Source organism: Lemur catta, chromosome 15 (genome assembly GCF_020740605.2).
Source record: "Lemur catta isolate mLemCat1 chromosome 15, mLemCat1.pri, whole genome shotgun sequence".
In the NCBI taxonomy this organism is placed as follows: Eukaryota; Metazoa; Chordata; class Mammalia; order Primates; family Lemuridae; genus Lemur; species Lemur catta.
The window spans coordinates 5223592-5245299 of NC_059142.1; the positions used below are offsets into that span (position 1 = coordinate 5223592).

General features: G+C 39.5%; 1 protein-coding gene and 1 long non-coding RNA gene across 4 annotated transcripts in view; one reads left to right on the top strand and one right to left on the bottom strand.

Annotated features, from left to right (window-relative positions):
* PIGL (phosphatidylinositol glycan anchor biosynthesis class L) overlaps positions 1-21311 on the bottom strand; it is a 46830-nt gene extending 25519 nt beyond the window's left edge. For 2 of the 3 annotated variants that reach the window (XM_045526844.1, XM_045526843.1), the window contains exons 1-2: positions 21050-21311; positions 7094-7193 (exon numbers count right to left, since the gene is read on the bottom strand). In XM_045526844.1, coding sequence (XP_045382800.1) covers positions 7094-7193; positions 21050-21281 — 332 coding nt within the window. In that variant the 5' untranslated portion in view covers positions 21282-21311. The remainder of the gene's footprint in view (positions 1-7093; positions 7194-21049) is intronic. The other variant, XM_045526845.1, reaches the window with a different exon arrangement.
* LOC123621079 lies at positions 1724-16621 on the top strand. Its single transcript, XR_006729002.1, has 3 exons — positions 1724-1764; positions 2003-2155; positions 16072-16621. It is a non-coding gene; the product is annotated as an uncharacterized LOC123621079 (long non-coding RNA).
* Positions 21312-21708: the final 397 nt, after the last annotated feature.

Genomic DNA, 21708 nt, shown 5'->3' on the forward strand with positions numbered 1-21708 from the left:
TTCATAAGCACTAGCTGGTTGACAGAAGTAGCCTCTACTTGGCTGAGCCAAAGGCAGTTGTACCAGCCTCTGGGGGTCAATGCATGCAAGCAAGAGGTTTGGAGGACAGCAACTTTATAAAACAGATCGGGGGGAAAGGGTATGGATTGGGTGGGGAGCAAGGTATCCCAATGTGACCCCTTCTCCTCAATGTAGGAAAACATAAAATTTGATACTGGGAAATGTCAAACAGACAAATGTAGAAAAAACTCCTTTAAGACCAATAAACAACCTGAGCTGTCCTTTGCCTGAAGTTCAGCCCTGGTCAGTTCAAGGCCCGGATGCAAGTAATAACATTTATGTGGTTTGTGTCTTCTCCGGTAAAGTTACAATCTGCCCTAGACAAACCCTCGGCAGCACGTAGACAGAAGTGTTGCGAGTCAGCCTTTGGACCCTTCCTTAAGAGACCGTTGATGAGTGACCTTTGCCCGGTCCCTCCTCTCGCTGGTGGGAACCGCACATGGTGTCCAGAACTGGAGTGACCACCTGGGTCCATGAAGTAATCTTAGGCATGAAAGCCACACACAACAGAGTAACCAAGGAGGAGGAAGCCAGGCCCCGAGGCTCTGGAGGTCCAGACAGTGCTCCTCCTCCTGCCACGGCCAGTGTGGGTTTTCCACTATTTGCAGCAGAACCAAATCCTGATTTACAGATGCCGCAAGTTCTCAAAGCCTCCCTGTGATTACTCAGGTTGTTTCTCATTTTCACTTTTGTCACAAGGTTGTAACAAGCATCCTTCTACGTAACTCTTTGTATGTATCTCTCAACATTTCTTTGTGATAAAATCATAGAAATGTAACTGGTGAGTCCACAGCGAAGTGAAGAGCACAGGTGTGGATCTCTCTTGGAAGAACCGTTAGGAAGCACAGATGGAACTGTGTTAACTCACAAGGAGTGAAGCTGCAAGGGAGCAGCTTTTTTTTTTGAGACAGGGTCTCACTCTGTTGCCCAGGCTGGAGTGCAGTGGTATGCTCATAGCTCACTGCAGCCTCCAGCTCCTAAGCTCAAGTGATCCTCCCACTTCAGCCTTCTGAGTAGCTGGGACTACAGGTGTGCACCATCATGCCTGCTAATTTTTCTTATTCTTTTTAGAGATGGGGTCTTGCTATATTGCCCAGGCTGGTCTTGAACTCCTGGCCTCAAGTGATCCTCCTGCCCCAGCCTCCAAAACTGCTGGGACAAGGTAGTATTTTTAAAAAGGAGAGAGAGAGAGACAGAGAGAGAAGAGGAGAGAGAGATATTTGTGCACTGAATAGGCTGAAAGGAAAAACTAATAAGCATAACATATTAAGTGCTCTGTTCCTTCTAAAAATCTATGTACTTTCTTATCCTTATAAGCTCCTAGAAAAGTTCAACTCATTTACTTCCTTTCACAGTTGGAAAGACCTAGTTAGAAGAGAATTACTCAGTTCAAAAGTCCAGGCAATGAGGAAAAAATAAGAAGAAAAAAAGAGAATTGCTCAGTACACACGGAGTTAGGAGTTATACAGGCACTGAGGGGGCTGCCCGGGAACATAACAGAATATACATGGGTAAAGAACACAGTTTGATCTTGTTAACTGATACTCCTCCTTGGAAATCACATTGTGTAATTCAAAGCCAATACAGAAGTGGAGGCCACGCCCCAAAGAGCAGTCAAGCTTTGCACTGACAGAACGCGTGGCATTGCCCTCCCTGTGTGACACAGGCATGAACCCACGATGGACTTGCTCCAGCAGCAGACAGGTATTCTACAGCATTCCCTGGCCGCTTGCTGCTGTCCAAATCTAGACCTCTGCAGGCCTACAGGGAATGGTAATAAAGTTACTGAGCTTAGCGTTCCTAGAGACTTCCATTAATTATTAGCAAGGTCCTTCATGGCTTTTACTGCAATTTTAATGAAAGAGTATGGAAATTTCTCAGGCACTGATGTGCCCGGGTAAGTGTGCAGAGATGTAAAGCCGAGTAACTCTAACTGAAACAGGGGTATATGCAGGAGCAAGCCAAGTTCTGGCCAGGTTTTGCCCAAGTGAAGCAGAGACGACAAATCTGAAGAATGGAGCTGGACAAGGGAGCGTCAGATGCTGCCGGGGCAGGACAAGGATACGAGGATAATGAGGACTGCACCAGGCGACTGGTAAGTCCTCCTTACTAGACATGCCGCTGTCCTTTCAGAACTCCAGTCCACAGCTTCATCTTGCTTGGCCCTCTCAGCTCAGAAAGGATGGCAGGCAAGCTCTGAAATACCTGGCAAGGTTGCATCTTGCACCTAGACTTCAAATTCAGAGACCTGTGGTCTTTGTACTCCATGACTTTACATCTCAAAGCAATCAGGTGGTGTGTCCTGATAAGAAACCAGCAAAGGAGAACTGAGAATAAAAGGCAGAACTTCCAAGGTTGTTCATAAAGGAAGTCTGAGGACTATTTATTAATAGAACATTAAAAAGGCATTTTGAAGATTGTTTAAAGAAAACAGGCCATTTACAAAGGCACAAATATGAACTGCCAATGTATATTCTTTCCACTTCTCAGAAAGAATCAAAGAAATGCAAGATTAAAGCAAGACGTGTGTTTGGAGAAAGGCATGGGGAAAGGGCACGTCGCCTACTGCGGGTGTGGGTTTGAACTGCTACATCTCAATAAGAAGGCAGCGTGGCTATATGCAACTATTCATGCCCTTTGACCCTATATTTCTAGAAACTTATCCTAAGGAAATAATTAGAGAGGCCTAAAGGCCACTGTTAGCTCAGGCAGAGACATCACTTTCACTGGAATGACAGCAGAAAGAGGCCAGCAGTTCCGGGCTCCAGGCTCATTTGTGTTTCCTAGTAGCTATTGGATTCTATTTCCTTGTTCAGCTAAAATTAGTCTGTAAAAGTCTTGAGCCTTTTAATGCCACACTGATGGCAAGATAAGCACTGGGAGAAATGAGACTTCTGTTGTGCTGAAACCTTAAGACAATGGAGCCAAAATCTATAGAATGGTAAAATAAATAAATGTAGCAAAATGCTTTCAAACCAAAGTCCTCATTTAGAACTTTCCAGAAGGTTAAAACTATGCAAGTTCAGACTTCAATTAAAGAAAGTGAAATGATTTCACTTAAGTCTCAGAAATTGGTTTGCTAATCTCCATTTCTCAGTAAATGAAGAAAAGGAAAGGGGGTTGGACAGCATAGGCATCATTTTAGTTCTTGAGAGACTATTCATTGTAGAATGATCAAATCAGGCTAACTGACATATTTATCACCTCAAATATTTATTGTTTCTTTGACCACAAACAGCTTTGAGACCCTGCAAGTTTTGCCAAACAATCAGTCATTGGGGCCCAAAGCACGGGCATGGGCTATGACTGGCAGATCTCCTTTGTTCTATTTCATCATGATCAGTCCTCTCCTGAACCCTCCACCTTTGAGACTAAGCACATAGGAGCCGTGTCCCTGGCCCACTTCCCACTCATCCTCCAGAATGAGGCCCCTGAGAAGACCACAGTGTTTATAAAAAGGCTTAAGGGCTTTGGTATCTTCTCCAGGAACTCTGTTGTACGTTTTGAACTTATCAAATCAAATATTATCAAATGTACACAGAATTATTTCTAATCTAGCATTCACTTGAATGGATAGAAGGCAAATAGACAGGGGAAAGTTTTATTAACTAAGTGGGATAGTCTTTTAAAACAAAACAAAATATATATGTATAATTTAAAAAGTGACATAGGCTTGCTAAACAAATTTGTACACAATTCTGTGGAATTACAGTGATTGTCCCTCTTTCCTGGTCCCAATTAGGCAGCAGCTACAGTTGAAGAGTCTGGTACGTGTCCTTTTAGAAATTATCTATGCATACAGATATGTGTGTTTTTGTATTGTTTTGAAATATAAAAATTCTATAGATTCTTCCTAATATGTTAAGAAGCACAAAAGCAACAAATAAATCCTAAATCTGTAGGCTGTATTTTCCAATCACATACAATTCCCAAGTATTCCAGGAAGGGTCTCTTTGGCACATCTGAATTGCTAGCATCACTACTCTTGCTCTTTGGGGCCCTTATTAAGCAAAATAAGGGTTACTTGAACACAAGCACTGCAATACTGTGACAGTCGATCTGCTAACCCAGATGGCGACTAAGTGACTAATAGGTGGGTTGTATATACAACATGGACATGCTGGACAGAGGGATGATGCATGTCCTGGGTGGGCCAGGGTTGGACAGCGTGAGATTTTACCATGCTACTCAGAATGGCATGCAACTTAAAACTTATAAATTCTTTGTTTCTGGAATTTTCCATGTAATATTTTGAGTCCGCAGTTGACCACGGGTAACTGAAACCACAGAAAGTAAAACCGTGGATGGCGGGGATGCTACTATAATTAAGGTGATACGAGGCCATTAGGCTGGGCTCTAACCCAATAGAACTGGTGGCCTTACAAGAAAAGGCAGAGGGACAAAGAGATCTTTCGCTCTGCCGTGTGAGAACACAGGGAGAAGGGGGCCATCTGCAAGCCAGGAAGAGAGTGCTCATCAGAAATTGACCCTGCCAGATCTTCTTGATCTGGGACTTCTAGCGTGCAGAACTGTGAGAAATTGAATTCCTGTTGTTTAAGCCACCCAGTCCACAGTGTTTTGTTACAGTAGCCCGACAGACTAAGATGCATTTTCCTTGAATCTTCAAACTGGCTTCTAGAAGTACTTATTTTTAACAAATTTACTACCTGTCCACTGCAGCATTGCACAAGTAGGGGACGGATGCTGCAGCTGCATGATTTTCACAGGATATATAAAAAATGTGATACAGATGCTCCTTGACTTCCTATGGGGTCACGTCCCAATAGACCCATTGTAAGTTGAGGAGTGTACTGAATGCTTGTCACTTTTGATCAGAGTGAAGACTTGATAACCGAGGTCTTTGGGCTTGACCACTGGTTCTCACAAATCAGACCTGGCCCTGAAAAAAACCACCTGCGTTGCTGGGCCAAAGCAGACACACACAGGCAGGAGTCTGTGTGCAAATAGGGTGCCTGAGCAAAACCCTGTTAATATTAGTAACAGTGAGAAAACAAATCACAACTTAACAATGATTTCTTTCACAAATTGACTGAAACCCATGTATCTTTCAAGGTTTACAGAGGAGGAGGACATTTAGGAAGAGAAATTAAGGAACTTGCCTAGGTTACCCAGTTAAGAACCTGATAAAGCTGGGGTTTCAGTCTGGCTCTGTCTAGACCTGTGCTCCCTAGAGCATTACACACTCCACTGGCATAGACACGGGAGAAATTCTCATTCCAGTAGTTTACCCTGAACTGAGTAAGACCGAGAATAAACCTCACTCAAGCCCAGGAGGTTGAGATTGCAGTAAGCTATCATGACATCACTGTGCTCTATCCTGGGTGACAGAGCGAGACGCTATTTCAAAAACAAACAAACCAACCAGATTCATCTTAGCTCTGTCCACTATAAAGGTCAAGTGGCAATTAGAAATAACACTGTAGGGTGAACAGTACTAGTACACTGATTACAGTCTCTAAATACCATTTCTTACTAAGACAAGCCGAGGCTCATTGGAGAAATGGCTGATTCTAGAACTGGTGCAGCAAAGTTTACAAGATGGTACTGGAAAGTCTCCTTGTCCTTGAAAGCGAGGCAATCACCATGACTACAGTGGTCATATCAAAAGCACATATAAGCCAACAAGAAGAGCCTCACTGGCCAAAGATGAGACAATTTGAGTATCAAAAAACATAATGACTGAACCTGAAACACCTAATATATAAAAATACATAAGTTCTTAATGAAAGTAAAAAGTGCCTTCTGCCATCCAAGAAACAAATAAACAATGGATCACAACTAGAGTTATGTAGGTCACCAACTCTTTATTCTGAAGATGTCAATTAAAGGGGAAGAATTAAGCATCTCTCCTGTCTTTCTGTTCAAATTATATAACAGGGTAACTAACTAGCTCCAATTAGTCGGGAAAGTTCTGCTTTATGAAAGAATTACACAGCTGGTACACATAGAATGCACGAGACAATCAGAAACTCACCATTTTGCAATTTCTAGTTAACTAATGATTCAGGCAATAATTACAAAAACATTACATGACAGGTTGATGGGGTTTTTTTAATTAAGGGAGCAGCCATTGCCATCTGAATGTACCCATCAATGGTAGAATCACCACAGGTCAGACAATCAGACAGCACGTGTCTCCTGATTTGATGCAAGGTACATAGCATAGCCCATGAAGCATTCTTGCCTCCAAAAGTTAGACCTAAATCTACATTTCCAGTGTGCAAGAAATGTGGAGGATAGAAGAACAACTTAGACAATACCCTGAGGAAGCAGAGAAATCCAGAATGTGGGACATTCTATATGACAACTCACTCCATTTCTTCAACAAATCCATTCATGAATGGAAGAAAGGGAAATTAAATGCAGAATATCAACCAATTATAATGCATGGACTTTGTTTAGGTCCTGATTTGAATAAATCAACTATAAAAAGACATTGAGTTACTTAAAGAAATTTCAATATGGACTGGGTGTTGGACGACACCAAAGTATTACTGTTATTGTTAATTTTGTTAGATGGGATGATAAAGGCATTGTAGCTGTATGAAAAATGTCCATCTTCTTTAGAGCTGTATACCTAGGTATGTAGGCAGGAAATAACCTAATGGCTGGGGTTTTCTGTAAAATATTTCACACACACGAAAGATGTTAGGTGGGGAAAGATGAAGCAAGTGCCGTGTAGCAAAGTCTTGACAATAGTTGGGTTTAGGAAATAGGCATGTGGGGGTTTGTGATACTGTTCTAAATACTTCTGTGTATTTTTGAAATTTATAATAAAAATTTTTAAAAGATATACATGTAAGAGAAGTAGCTATGTCTAGACAAAAAACCTGAACAAAAGTTGAAAAATTTATTTTCATTATGCTGTCATTTAAAAACAAATGTGAAGCTATTTTAAGTAGACTTTTCAAATTAGATGTTCTAATCCACTCACATTAGTTTTTTGTGTCTTTTGAGTATACCGCTGCATATTTATTGCCAGCGAATTTCTATATTGTTAAAGATAAATTACCTGTTGTCAATAATCATTACACTGGAGGGTGGAATCCCCAAAACATCACAGCTCTGCAAAAGTTCTTTCTTACGAATCTCTCCTTGATTGTAGTAATTTCCTGAGGATAACAAATATATAGCGGTAGATTTCAATAGTGGAGACCTATCTAATCATTCATTCTTATCCCATTTTGCTCCCTAAAGGATTTAAGCTGCCTGAAAATGTGTGATTACAATAAAAAGTTGAAGAAAATACAACACTACAGTTAACTATAAGATCCTGTAAGACCACCAGCAGCACAGTCTTTAGAGTCACCCGTCACAACTCTTTCCCATCTCTGCATACATCTACCTGTCTGTCTGAGTTTCAATCACATGCTAGAAGCAACATGGTACACAGCCAGGAATACTGGCTTTGCGGTTAAGCAGCTTTAGGATTGACCCTTGTATAACCACTGGGGTACTTGGTCACAGTATTAGTTAGACCCCTTTAAATTGACAGTCCTCAAATATCTGTTTAATACTGATTTAAAGAAGAGCTGCTACTCCTGAGTATTATAGGAAAATATGCAGATACCATTCAAGAAAACATCCTCTTTTGAAGAGTTTAGCAACCAGCTCTCCCAGCATGCCCCTAGGGGATCTTGACCCCATTGGCACAACAAAAAGCTTACGTATTCTTTATTTTCCCAGCACATATACTATACTCCCTAAGAATAGTTCTGGCAAATAGAACTCCTCTGGATCCTTACAAATAATACAGTGGCATTTTGCTATCACTTACATTGCACTCATTGTGAGCAACCGTCTAGCTAACGCACTCCTTAATTCAACTCTCCAGCAAATAATTGCATGTGTGATTTGTACAAGTTACTTAACTTTTCTGAGCCACAGTTTCTTCACCTGTAAAGTGGGGATAACAGTTATTTCATCAGGCTTTCAGGATTATATAATACATATCAAAGCACCCAGTTAGGTACTGTGTTAGTTTTCTCTTTCTTTTACCTCTTTATGTCTACCTTCTCCCTCCTCTTCTTCCTTTCTGCTTGAATTACAATTTATCTTCATCATCCAGATCAAATGTCATTTCCTTTAGGAGACCTCTCCTATTACTATTTTCCCCAGTGAATAATAATTTCCTGTATTCTGCTCATAAGCATGGACTTTTCTCCATGATCAGATTAATTTTTAAGCGTCTTTCACCCTGAAAGTCATGGTCTCATTCAGCTTTGTATCATCCCCGATTTCCAGCACACTGCAGGCACTCATGAAAGACTGAACAAAAGAAGGTTGTGCTGACTGTTGCAGGTAACTCAGAAAAACTCTCTAGTGCCAGTTTTGAACTGTCTGAACCCAGATAGGAGACAGTCATTATGTTGTATCCAACCAAGAGAATAACGTTAAAAAGACTACAGATATCAGCTTTAATTTTATATTGTCTTCATCACACCTTTTGAGTTTTCTTTCTTTAAAAAAAAAATCAGAAGCTATAATCAATTTTGTGAAAGACATGCAAATCCACATACTCTCCCCCATTTTTCCCGTATATTACTTGATCTTTGTTGATAAATGCAGAATCTAATGTACACTGGTGATGAAATTGCCAAGTTCAGAGGCTGTCACATCGGTCTGTGATTAGGGTTATGAGAAACTGCTTGGAATTGAGACTAATGTGTTTATGGGGCTAGTTTTATTGCTTCATGTTTGAATTAAGGAACTTATATGTTAGGGAGTTGAAGTCAGGGACCATTTTAACTATTTTCACTAAGTTTGGTGAACATGTAGGCCCTTCAACAGAATACATGTGAGATCCAGCAGCTTTTAACTGACATATTCCAGAACAATGTCCACAAGATAAATTACCTGTTAGGTACACCCTGGGATGCACAAGATAACTTTTTGGGGTACAAGAAAAGCATTAGAATGTCTTCTCTTAATTTGTTTACCTTATCTTTTATAAATGTAAGTTTTTTTAATGTTTTATAACATATACATTAGTTCAGTGGTCTAAGTACTTATAAATTATGAATAAATATACATATAATGGGAGTATATACTCAAAATTCTTTGCTAATAGGAAAATGTGACCAAAAAAATGTGGAGATCATTATTCCAGAAAACAGAAAATAATGGGGTTAATGTGTATTTCTTTACATAGAACAACATTATGGGCCAGGCACAGTGGCTCATGCTGGTAATCCTAGCACTCTGGGAGGCCGAGGCAGGTGGATTGTTTGAGCTCAGGAGTTCAAGACCAGCCTGAGCAAGAGCGAGACCCCATCTCTACTAAAAATAGAAAGAAATTATATGGACAGCTAAAAAATATATATATAGAAAAATTAGCCAGGCATGGTGGCGCGTGCCTGTAGTCGCAGCTACTCGGGAGGCTGAGGCAGAAGGATTGCTTGAGCCCAGGAGTTTGACGTTGCTGTGAGCTAGGCTGACGCCATGGCACTCTAGCGTGGGCAACAGAGTGAGACTCTGTCTCAAAAAACAATAAATAAATAAAAAAAATAAAAAGAACATCATTACATGTGTATAAGCTCATGCATAATTGTATCCTTAGTAAAGTCTTCCCATAACATACTTCTCAGCCATTGCTAGCAATCATAATCACATTTAATAGAAATTAAAGTCACTCTATAAAGACTCAAATTTATTTATACATCACAATGTATGAAGGTAAAATTTTATTTTACTTAAAAATTTTAAAACTCCTTTATTTTTTCTAAATACATAATAGATTCACATAGGTAAAGAAATCAAGAGAAACAAAATTACATAAAGTGACAAAGGCTCTTCTCCCCCTCCTGTACCCTGCCTGTACCTGGCAAGTTTTAATTTGGTAGAATGAGAAGTGGATTGAGGAATCAAGGCATCTCGGTCCCAACACTACCTGGCCTTTTACTAACTTCATGAATTTGGAGAAATTCCTTAAGTTCCTAGGTTTCAGGAGTGCCAGCAAGGTTTTTCCTTGAATATGGCCAAGTAATTCTGAAATGTATTTGGTAGAAAAAAAGGTCTAAGTTTCCTACACTAAAAATTGGGTGAGTTTAGGTTCTATGTCATGGTCTAACCAGGATAATAGAAGTCATATCAAATATTTACAACAGCAAGAATTTAATGCAAATATTTTGATACATAACAGATGGAAGATCTTCACAGGGAATAGTGAAGTGATGCAGAGTTTAGAGACAGCAAGAAGTGACAACCAACCCTCGCATGGAGAGATAAAGGAAGGAGGCAGTGTTACTGGAGCCCAGAGGCCTGGGTCCCCAAAGGAAGCTGAAACCAAGAGAACTGGACCCCTTTTATTAGAATGTGTCCACAGAACCCAGTTTAAGAAATCATGATTTAGAGGGCAGGTGCAGCAGCTCATGCCTATAATCCTAGCACTTTGGGAGGCTGAAGCGGGAGGATCACTTGAGGCTGCCAGGAGTTTGAGACCAGCCTGGGCAACACAGCAAGACCTAGTTGCTACAAAAAATAAAAAAAAAATTTAGCTGGGCGTGGTGACATGCTCCTATAGTCCCAGCTACTCGGGAGGCTGAGGCAGGAGGATCCCTTGAGTCTAGGAGTTCAAGATTGCAGTCAGTTGTGATCATGACACTGCACTCCAGCCTGGGCAACAGAGTGAGGCCAGGTGTCTTACAAAAAAAACAATCATGATTTAAAAATGAAACTAGAGTTAAAAATGAACAAAGGATTTGAATAGACATTCTCTAAAGAAGATACACAGATGGATAGATGGCCAATAAGTACTTGAAAGGATGCCCGTCATTAGTCATCAGGGAAATGCCTATCAAAACCACAATGAGATACCACTTCACATCCACTAGGATGGCTATAGTTAAAAAAAAAAAAAAACCCGGAAAATTACAAGTGCTTGCCTGTACAACATAGAGAAACCTTTTGTCTACAAAAAATAAAAAAATGAGTTTGGTGTGGTGGTGCATGCTTGTAGTCCTAGCTATTCAGGAGGCTGAGGCAGGAAGATTGCTTGAGCCCAGGAGTTCAAGGCTGCAGTGAGCTATGATGATGCCATTGTAGCCACTGCACTCTAGCCTGGGTGACAGAGTGAAAACCTGTCTCAAAAACAAACAAACAAACAAACAAACAAACCAAAAAAAAACAAAAGTGTTGATGAGGATGTGGAGCAATAGGAACCCCTGGTTCATTCAGTGCATTGCCAGTGGGAATGTAAAATGGAACAGCTGCTGTGGAAAAGTCTGGCAATTCTTCAAAAATTTAAACAAAGAGTTACCATGTAACTCAGAAATTATGGGTATATATTAAAAATAATTGAAAACTGGTACTTAAACACATACTTGTTCATTCACCAGTGTAGATAGAAGCATTATACACAATAGTTCTAAAATGGAAACTGGAAACAACCCAAGTGTCTATGAATAGATGAATGAAAAAAAAATGTGCTATATATATTCTATGGAATATTAATTACTCATAAAAAATTAGGTTCTGATACATGTTACACCATGAACTCTGAAAACACTGTTGATTAACATAAGCCACACATAAAATGGCAATTATTCTATGATTCCACTTGTCTGAGTTATCTAGAACAGTCAAATTCATAGAGCCAGAAAGTAGAATGGTGGTTGCCAGAGGCTGGGGAGAGGAGGGAATAGGGAGTTATTGTTTAATGGGTATCGAGTTTCTCTTTGGGATGATGAAATAGTGCTGATGGTTACACGATGTTGGGAATGTACTTACTGCCACTGAATTGAACACTTAAAAATGTTTAAAATGGTAAATTTTATGTTATGTTTATTTTACCACATTTTACAAAAACATAAAAAAACTAGAGTTTGGCTGAATAAAAATCTTTCAATTATGAGTTCACTATAAAACAGAAATTGTCTTTAAAATTGTTACACAATTTTTTTTTTTTTTTTTTTTTGAGACAGAGTCTCACTCTGTTGCCCCGGCTAGAGTGCCATGGTGTCAGCCTAACTCACAGCAACTTCAAACTCCTGGGCTTAAGCAATCCTCCTGCCTCAGCCTCTCGAGTAGCTGGGACTACAGGCATGTGACACCATGCCCGGCTAATTTTTTCTGTATATATTTTTAGTTGTCCATATAATTTCTTTCTATTTTTAGCAGAGATCGGGTCTCGCTCTTGCTCAGGATGGTCTTGAACTCCCGAGCTCAAACGATCCACCCGCCTTGGCCTCCCAGAGTGCTAGGATTACAGGCGTGAGCCAAGGCACCCGGCCGTTACACAATTTTTTAAAGATTAAAATTAAAAAATTTTAAAAAATACTGAGCACATATCTACGCAGCCAAGATCAAGAAACACTGTCATATGCTAGTGTCAACCAACATGGCTATACTTGTGAGTACTGTAGTTTTTCGTTATTCTCAAAATGACTGTATTCATATTGACTTTTACTAATGGAATTGCTACTTTTCATTAGTTTCACTGATCTGTGACTTACAGGTAGTCATTAACAAGGGCAAACGTAACAGGAATCTTTTTCTGAATATGGCAGGCACATCTGTATCATCTGGAATGAGAACTATGTATGAATGAGAACAGTGTCCAGCCCATTACAGTGAAATTATAACAAGTATTTCCAATACTAAGGTCTTCAAAATGCATTACATTTTGTTGATTATTCCCATTCTATACTTCTATCAGATTAGTACTACTAAACTTTCTTTTTCACACCTATATCTTTTTTTTTTTTTTCACTGTTCACAGGCAGTCTTTGTCACTGTAATTTCTCTTTGGTCTCTGACATTATCTCTTAATGTTTTATTGTATTTCTTTTATGGTTTCTCATAGTATAATCAAGTCCTCTATTTTTATACTTAAAATCCTAACTCATTAAGTAAATAAAAGCTCTGTAAAGTGTAACGTTCTCCAATTAAATAATCAGCAAGACATAAATATTTTTATAAGCACTTATATACTATGTTAGGTTCAAAATAGGGAGTGGGTATAAGGTTATCTGGCATACAAATTCTAACCTTAATTATAAAAAGGATAAGTAAACATACATTTAGAAATGCATAAATTCTAATAGACAATTAACCTACCAGTTAACCCATCAGCATCAGTGTTTATGAATAGGCATTATTTTTAGTCAGTCACTGGATGCCTATGAATTCTTTGGTTGGTGTGATCATATGGTAACCACATCAACCTGAACATTAGAGAAAAGTACCCACCTATTTAGACATGTTACTGAATAGAACCAGAGAGATATAACCTTTAAGTCATATTCTAAAGTTTCTCTAACTCCCTTAAAGAAATATAATTCATATTTTATTTTATTTTATTTTTTGAGACAGGGTCTCACTCTGTCACCCAAGCTTGAGTACAGTGGCCTGATGATAGCTCACTGTAACCCTGAACTCCTGGGCTCAAGCAATCCTCCCTCATAGTCTCCTGCGTAGCTAGGACTATAGGTACATGCCACCATGCCCAACTAATTTTTAGTTTTTTGTAGGGATGGGATCTCGCTATATTGCCCAGGCTAGTCTCAAACTCTTGGCCTCAAGAGATCCTCCCCTCTCAGCCTCCCAAAATACTGAGATTATAGGTGTTAGCCACTGCACCCAGCTCATATTTTTAAATATTATTAATTTATTCCATTCTTAATAGGATACAGTCAATACTTAAGAATTTTTTTTCAGAAATCCCAAATGTGTTGGGTTGGAAAGAATAGATTTAGATGATACTAACACTTTTGAGGCTGGATCTAAATATATCTCAACAAGGAAAGCTTTGAAGAATTATTAATGATTAAAAAGCCAGTATTAAAAATAACATGGTAAGTTCTGTTTTAGGAAATATGGTGAATCAGATAGCTAGAGAAACCCTCTTAGCACAGAATACCTGAATATGTGAGATAAAAGGCAAATATGTTTTAGAATGTATGGCTGAACTAGCAGGAAAGTAGGGGCTATCTTTGAAGGATAGGTAAGTAATGAATCCAGCAGATAAGCACAAATCCTGAGAAGTATCATGGGGCTGACCACAGGGTACCTCGAAAACATCTGCATATCCTTGGTGGCTTACAGTCCTAACTTTAGGGACTTTAGAAGAACAGGAGATAAAGCTTGGGCACAAATAAGGAGACTTCCATAAAGAGACAGGACTGTCAAAAGGCAATACTCTCAGTGGATAAATTAGGAAAAAACCTGTCCTAGACAGAGACGGTGGGGATACATCCCTCTCTCAGACTTGGTTCTAACAGAAGGGAAAATGAGAAAAATGTCACTTTCCTAAGAACTGTTAACCACAGACTCTCTTTACTTGGTGTGATAGACTGTGTTTTCCAAAAGTAGCTACAGCAATATTTCTAGTCCCACATGACTTCTAGAACTTTGACACTCCCCATCAGGAGACAGAGTCTATTTCTCTCCTTGAAACTGGATGTGACTTGTGACTGCCCTGACAAGGAAAATACCATGGAAGTGATCCTGTATGATCCCCAAGGCTAGGTCCTACAAGGAAACATGGCTACTCCTAGCACAGGCTCCCTCTCACGACACTTGCCCAGTGAAAGTGAAAGGTGGGCTTACTAATACCATATCTAACAGAGGAATATAAACTATTAAACCAAAAGTAAGAGAAATAAACTCACAGTACAACTACCCTTTGTTTAATTAAGACATATGTGGCCTAACTTGTTATCTCCGAGTTCCTTCTCAGTCTTGAAGAGCCCTGGGCTGACAGCAGGGGCGTGAGCTGCCTGCTTCTGCTATCTGCCTCAGTTCCTGCCAAAAAAATAGATTTCAAGGACTTAGATAAGCCAGCCTCACAGAAAAACAAATAAAGAACTCCCCAACATCTTGCAGCTGCTTTTGTTATCAGTCTGCTGAAGCACCGAAGAAAAAGAAAAAATCCATTTTCACCCTTTAAAAGCACCAAGCAACTTTCCTCGTGGGCGTTACATTTCCTTCCTCCCTCTGTGTGTCCAGGCCTCTCTCTCTCTCTCTCTCTCTCTCTCTCTCTCTCTCAATTGTTTTACAATGACTTGTGATTCTGTTTAAACACATGTTTTAGACCCATAATGTTTGACAGGCCTTCCAAGAACAAAATTCTAAATTCAATCCTTTTAACCTCAAACTAGCTTTTAATAATAGAGCCACTAAAAGTCCAAGAGAAATTTATTAGGCTTATTGGTATGTTAAACTGTACAGGAATGCATTGTCAAATATGAAATGGTGTTTAACTTTGTTTGGGTTGTATTTGTATAAATACATTATAAATATCTGTTCCAAGGCTGTGTGAGATTTCTAAAGTTCTAGTATGCCTTAATATATATATTATTAATATTAATGGTAATTATCTATGCTAGATTGTTGTGTAGCACAGAGATGGCCAGACCTCCTTTGCATCTTTGACCATGGCTATTGTAGGACTTTTATCATCCACAGACAATTATTATTTTGCTTTGATTCTTCTTAAACAACAGTTTGTGGTCAGCTGCAGTCTAAGGTTTGTTTAAAAAAAATATTATAGAAAGAACTAAAATTATATATATATATATAACTTCTTGTTTAAAGTACTGCTGATTCTCTTGCTTTGTTCTCCAGAGTCATGACAAGTATTAAATAAAATAACAAAGTTTATCTGATGTCTCTAGGATTTAAAACTGTTAAATCCTGCCTGGCCCACATTCACTGCTACCGAAACTACAAACATCCTCCGTCTATGGGCAATCAGTCCTTTTGTCCTTTTGTCATCTCAGCTTCCTCACCTCCTCTCCACACTTCCTTGCCAGCAGTTGAACTGACCTGGTAGCTTCTTAGGGAAGATACAGACACACACCTTTCTGAACCTCAACCTTTGGATTTAAAGAGACGGCAACACTTACAGCCTGGAGACTGGGTCTTACTCAAAGATCTCCTAGGACACACGGGCCCCTTACAACCCTTGTAGAATGGCCCTTTTCAAGTAATTCTTATCACTCCCAATGCAGCTAAATGTCTGAAAATTCCATCCTGGATTCATCTCTCCAGGCTCAAGTCTACAGATCCTCCAGAGGAGCCTTCTTCCACCTGCTGCAAACTCCCTGAGAGTCTGCCGACCTACACCTGCCAGCCCATCAGATACCAGACTTCGACTCACCTGACATAAAACTTGAGAACCGTGAGCTTTAATAATATGGTATAGTATACCTATATATGCATATATATATGGCTTTTTATTGCCCTTCTCCTCTTCTTTGTACTTTTAGTATGGCTCTACAAATGTCACCACAACACAGCTCACATACCAGGCCAATCCTATTTCTGCTCATGCTGGGAACCTTAATAATCGTGTTTTTCACACCCCCCACCACAGGCGTTACACAAAATCCCTATTTGCCTACAGTCCAGGAGGCCCTAAAACTTCTCGAAACTGTGGACCCTTCCTGGTCCTGCTTCTAAAACCAGCTGTTTTCAACCTCCTTTCCCTTCATAACCCAGACGAACTCTCAGCTCGGGCAGGGGAATCTAGACCTCCATGTCCAGCAGGAAGCAACTACAGAAGATGAGACCTCCGCCCATATTCCCCAGATTTTGAGTTCAGTAAACAGAAATTTTTCTTACCAAAGAAAGAGGGGAAATAAAAGAACGGTCTGTCATCAGAAATTTACTGTCTGTAAAAAGGTTTTTTTGAGTATTGTTTAAACAGCCTTGAAAACTTCCTGCATGGACAGTAGAAGTGTGAACTTCCCCTGCTTCCTCAAAAAGAGAGGGTACCAGATGCCTCCCGATATCAAGAAGAAAGAAGAAACTTATTTCTGTTATCAATCTGCTACGTGAGAAAGAGAAAAAGCCAACACAGTAGTTTCTCGGCTGTCTTCTGCTAAGTGGCCTGCAGTCATAACCCTCCCACCCCTCCTTGGCCTGCCCTAATAAAGAGTCAGAGTCCTTTCGTCTCAGTGTCAGCACTTCTCTTATTTCTGGTGTTGTGCCCTCTCTCTTTCTCTCTCCATCTCTTTCTTTCCTGGGAAAATAAATAAACTCTTACTTCTGTATATACCCTAATCACTGTCTGAGAATTCTTTCTCATCTACATATGGACTTCACAACCTAACACACAGGAACCCAGCCACCAGGCTGTGAGGAAGTTCAAGCCACATGGATACACCTCGTGCCGATGTTCTGACTGACATCTCTAGCTAAATCCCCAGGTGACAGCCAGACATGTAAGTGAAAGAGTCTTCAGGTGATTCAGTCCCCAGTCTTTGGGTCCTCTAATTAAGGTACTAAACATTCTGGGGCAGAGACAACCATACTCTGAAATCATGAGAGAGAAGTATTATGTTTTAAGCCACTAAAATTTGAGATAATATATTACATAGCATTAGATAACTAATACACTTGGGTGTGAAACCTGAATTTACACTACCTCTGTGGCCTGAAAAATCTCAATCTAAAATTTTAGAGTGATCTGAGGTAGGCAGCGCCCTGAGCTACCTGGCTAAAGCAAATCATCAAAATGCTACCACAGATATGATCAAAAAAATCACAAAATACACATGGAAACAAGTCACCCAGAATGAGTTATGAAAGCAAAGAGCAGAATCAGATATACAGACTGCAGAAATTGGAATTACTAGAAGGAGATACGTTTAATATATTTAAAGAAATAAAAGGATATCAAAGTATGAGAAAGTAACAGAGACTATATTTGCAAAAGGAACCTCTACACATGAGAAACATATTAAAGGACAATATTACATAATCATTATCTCAATATATATGTAAGACCTTAATTATAAAACTATTAACACACATTAAAGAAGGACAATATAAATGAGGCATACCATAAAATCATAGATGGAAAGACTTTATATTGTAAATATGTCAATTCTCCTTATATTAATCAATAGAGTCAGTGAAATTCCAATAAAAATGCCAGCAAGCTTTTTCCTTGAACATGACCAAACTAGTTCTAAAATATATTTGGAAGAAAAAGGTCAAAAACAGCAAACATACCCTGAAGATCAGACGGCTGTTCATATCAGATAATAGTGGCATAAAAGCAATAGTAATTCATACAGAGATGTCAAACTAACTAAAGGAACAAGTATATAGACCAGAAATACAGAGGGGATAGGATGGGCTGAATTGGTTTTCTCGACTTCAATTTTTCCTTCCACAACATTCTCCATATTGCCACCAGAATGAGCTTTCTAAAACACAGAACTGATTACCTTTCCACCAAATGTATTCAATGACAACCTACCATCTACAATATGCATATATTATTAATAGGTATTTCAGTGGTTATATAAATTGGAAAAATGCTGGACAAAAATTTTTTGCTTCTGTCTTCCCCTTAAACTGGTGATCTAGTTAGAATGAATTATTCACACAAATCCAAGACTTACTGATGCCTTTACTCCTTTACTACTGCCTAGAATGACTTGCCCTACTTCCTCTGTATCTACTCCTATTTTTAAAGCCCAGATCAAAAGAAAACCTATTTGGAGCTTTCCTTAATCTAAAGCCCTGAAAAGGGAATTAATGTTTTCCTCCATTTTGTGTCCATGGTATTTTCTCCATTGCACCATTATAGCTTTCATTATATTGTACTACAAATTAATAGCTTCCTGTTTTTTATGTTAGAACGTTAAGTCACAAGTGTGGGGAATGTTTAATCCATACATTTTTGAATGAGTTGGGAATTTTAAAAGTAATTTTAAAAGGTACAAGAGAGAACAATTTAAAGTGGCAAGTTGGATTTAGAGGAAATAACGAAAGACAACAATAAAAATATTAAGTGCCTGCTGGGCACTGTGGTTTACACCTGTAGTTGTGGAACTTTAGGAAGCCAAGAAGGGAGGATCACTTAAGCCAATTCAAGTCTTTGTCTCTACAAAAAATAGAAAAATTAGCTGGGTGTGGTGGCACACACCTGTAGTCCCAGCTACTCAGGAGACAAGAGGATAGCTTGAGCCCAGGAGTTTGAGGTTGCTGTGAGCTATGATGCCGCCACTGCACTCTAGCCCATGCAATAGAGCGAGACCCTATCTCAAAGAAAAAAAAAAAAAGAAAAGAAAAGAAAAAAGAAAAGGGAAAAAAAAAAAGAAAAGAAAAACTTAAGTGCCAAGTACATATTTTTTAAAAATTGTGATTTCAGGTCCCAAATTTTTATGAACCTACTGAAAATGAGAAACTTATTAAAGAACAGAATGCACCTATAATATTTTACAAATAAAATCCAGGTTTCTCTTGCAGATCTTGAAACAAACTTGATTATAATTTGATTCCCATAGTTGTAGTATAAAATATAAATAACATTAAAAACAAAGAAAAAATGGGGCTATTACTTGCAACTATTTGCAATTATATCCTTAACACAGCACAAAATGAAAAGTGCTTAGACCCAAATTCTCACTAAATATGAAAGATGGTATACTCCTATTGGTGACAAAAGATTTTCCTGGGAAAAGAAAATTAATCAAGAAATTTATAGACCAGCCTAAGCAAAAGCAAGACGCCATCTCTACTAAAATAGAAAAAATTAGCCAGGTGTGTTGGCCTGCGCCTGTAGTCATAGCTACTCGGGAGGCTGAGGAAGAAGAATCAACTCAGTCCAGGAGTTTGAGGTTGTAGTGAGTGAGCGATGACGATGTCACTGCACTCTAGGTGGGTTGACACAGTGAGACCTTGTCTCAACAACAACAACAACAACAAACCCCCCCCCAAAAAAAACCAGTCAAAACTTTAGAGAGGGTAACATATTAAGACAGATACTCACATTACTGCCAGTAAGAATATAAACTGGTTTGTTTTTGGGAATGTGATTTGTATGCAAAGCCTTAAAACAGCCAATCTTAAAAATTAATCCTAATGAAGTAATATGAAATAAAGATGTTATTTGTAATAGAGAAATCAAGTACTTAAAAAAAAAACCCCTCAGTATACATACAATAAAAGAAGACTAAATTAAGGCTTATCTTGATGAAACCATTTAAAAGGCTGTATATTTAGCTCTTATTAACATGAGTAAATGTTTTAATTTCAAGTTTCATGAAGACACAGACCTTATCTAGCTTGTTTTTACCATTGTATCCCTAGAGCACAGAATAAGGCCTAGTACATAAATGTTTAATAAATATTTGCTAAATATATGAAAAAATAATGTTAAGTGAAAAGCTTATAAAATTTTATAAAATGTGATTTCTGTGAAAAAATCTATATAGAAAAAGAATTGGAACCACACACAACCAAATGGGAAAAGATGTCATGGGCAATTTTTAAAAAAAGCTTTATTGAGGTGTAATCTGACATACCGTAACTCACCCATTATATGTATACAATTCAATTTATTTATACAACTGTGCAATTATCCAATAATCCAGTGTCATGGTCAATATTCGTTTTCTGATTTGTACTTTCCTGTATTGTAAAGAAAGACCTATTCTTTGAAAGTTACACTGAAAGTTGACTGCAGTTGAACTCTAAAATACCTACAAAATTACTTTCTAATCTTCTGAGTTTACTTCTTCAATTTGATACTTGCATCTCTCCAGCACAAACTGGATTTTAAAAGCAGCAGGGAGGCCCTCTGCTATCATTAGAAGTGAAACTTTAAGGCTAGAGCAGGTACGATACAGCACAGATTTCTGTTTGGTGTGCTATATAGTAAGATCATTATTCTCGATCCTTCTGCAAATAAACGTTCCACAGAATAACTAGTACAGGTACAGTTCCCAACGGAAATGCAGGTACTGAAGGGAACCAGCTGTGAGCAACTGCTTTTCTGCTCCTCAATCCTGCTAGCGGAGAGTGCTGCACGCGAGCTGCAGACGTCCCGCAACCCCCCAGAGAAGCCGGCCGCTTCGGTCCCCGGTCTGTCAGGGGTCCAGAAAAAAGGCTTTCGGCGTATTCGGTTTAGCTTTCTACAAGACAAAACCCTTCCAGAAGTTGACTGAGATTGCTCAGCACCTAAATCCCCTTCACAGGCCCGGCTCCCAGCGCCCCGCCTCCGGCCTCCTACCTGCAGAGAAGCAAAGCAGGGACACCTGGTGCTTTAGGCGGGCCAAGCCTAGCACGGTGGGAGCAAAGAACATGGCTTCATCATCGGGGTGCGCGATCACCAGGAGGGTCCGCCTTCCAGCTCCCAGCAAGCCTGCCTGCTTCTGACTCTTCGTTCGTTCTGAAGAGTCCCAAACCCAGAAGCCCCAAGCGAGGAGCGCCCCCACCACACACACGAGACCGACCACTTCCATGCTGGGTAAGTGGCATTGCGCCTGCGCACTAGGGAAGGCCGCCTCTGACCCTAATTCCGGCGAGAAAACTGCACCGGCTAACTTTGGGTTCCGCCCTTAAGTCCGTCCCGCCGACCTGCTCAGGAGGCTTGACGCTTTAAAAGTAGTTAGTTTCTCTTGTGGCTTAACCCAGAAGCCTCTCATGACTTTTTTTGTTTGTTTGTTTTTGAGACAGAGTCTCGCTCTGTTGCCAGGGCTAGAGTGCCGTGGCGTCAGCCTAGCGCACAGCAACCTCAAACTCCTGGGCTCAAGTGATCCTCCTGCCTCAGCCTCCCGAGTAGCTGGGCCTACAGGGGTGCGCCACCATGCCCGGCTAATTTTCCCTTTCTATATATTTTTAGCTGTCCATATAATTTCTTTCTATTTTTAGTGGAGACGGGGGTCTCGT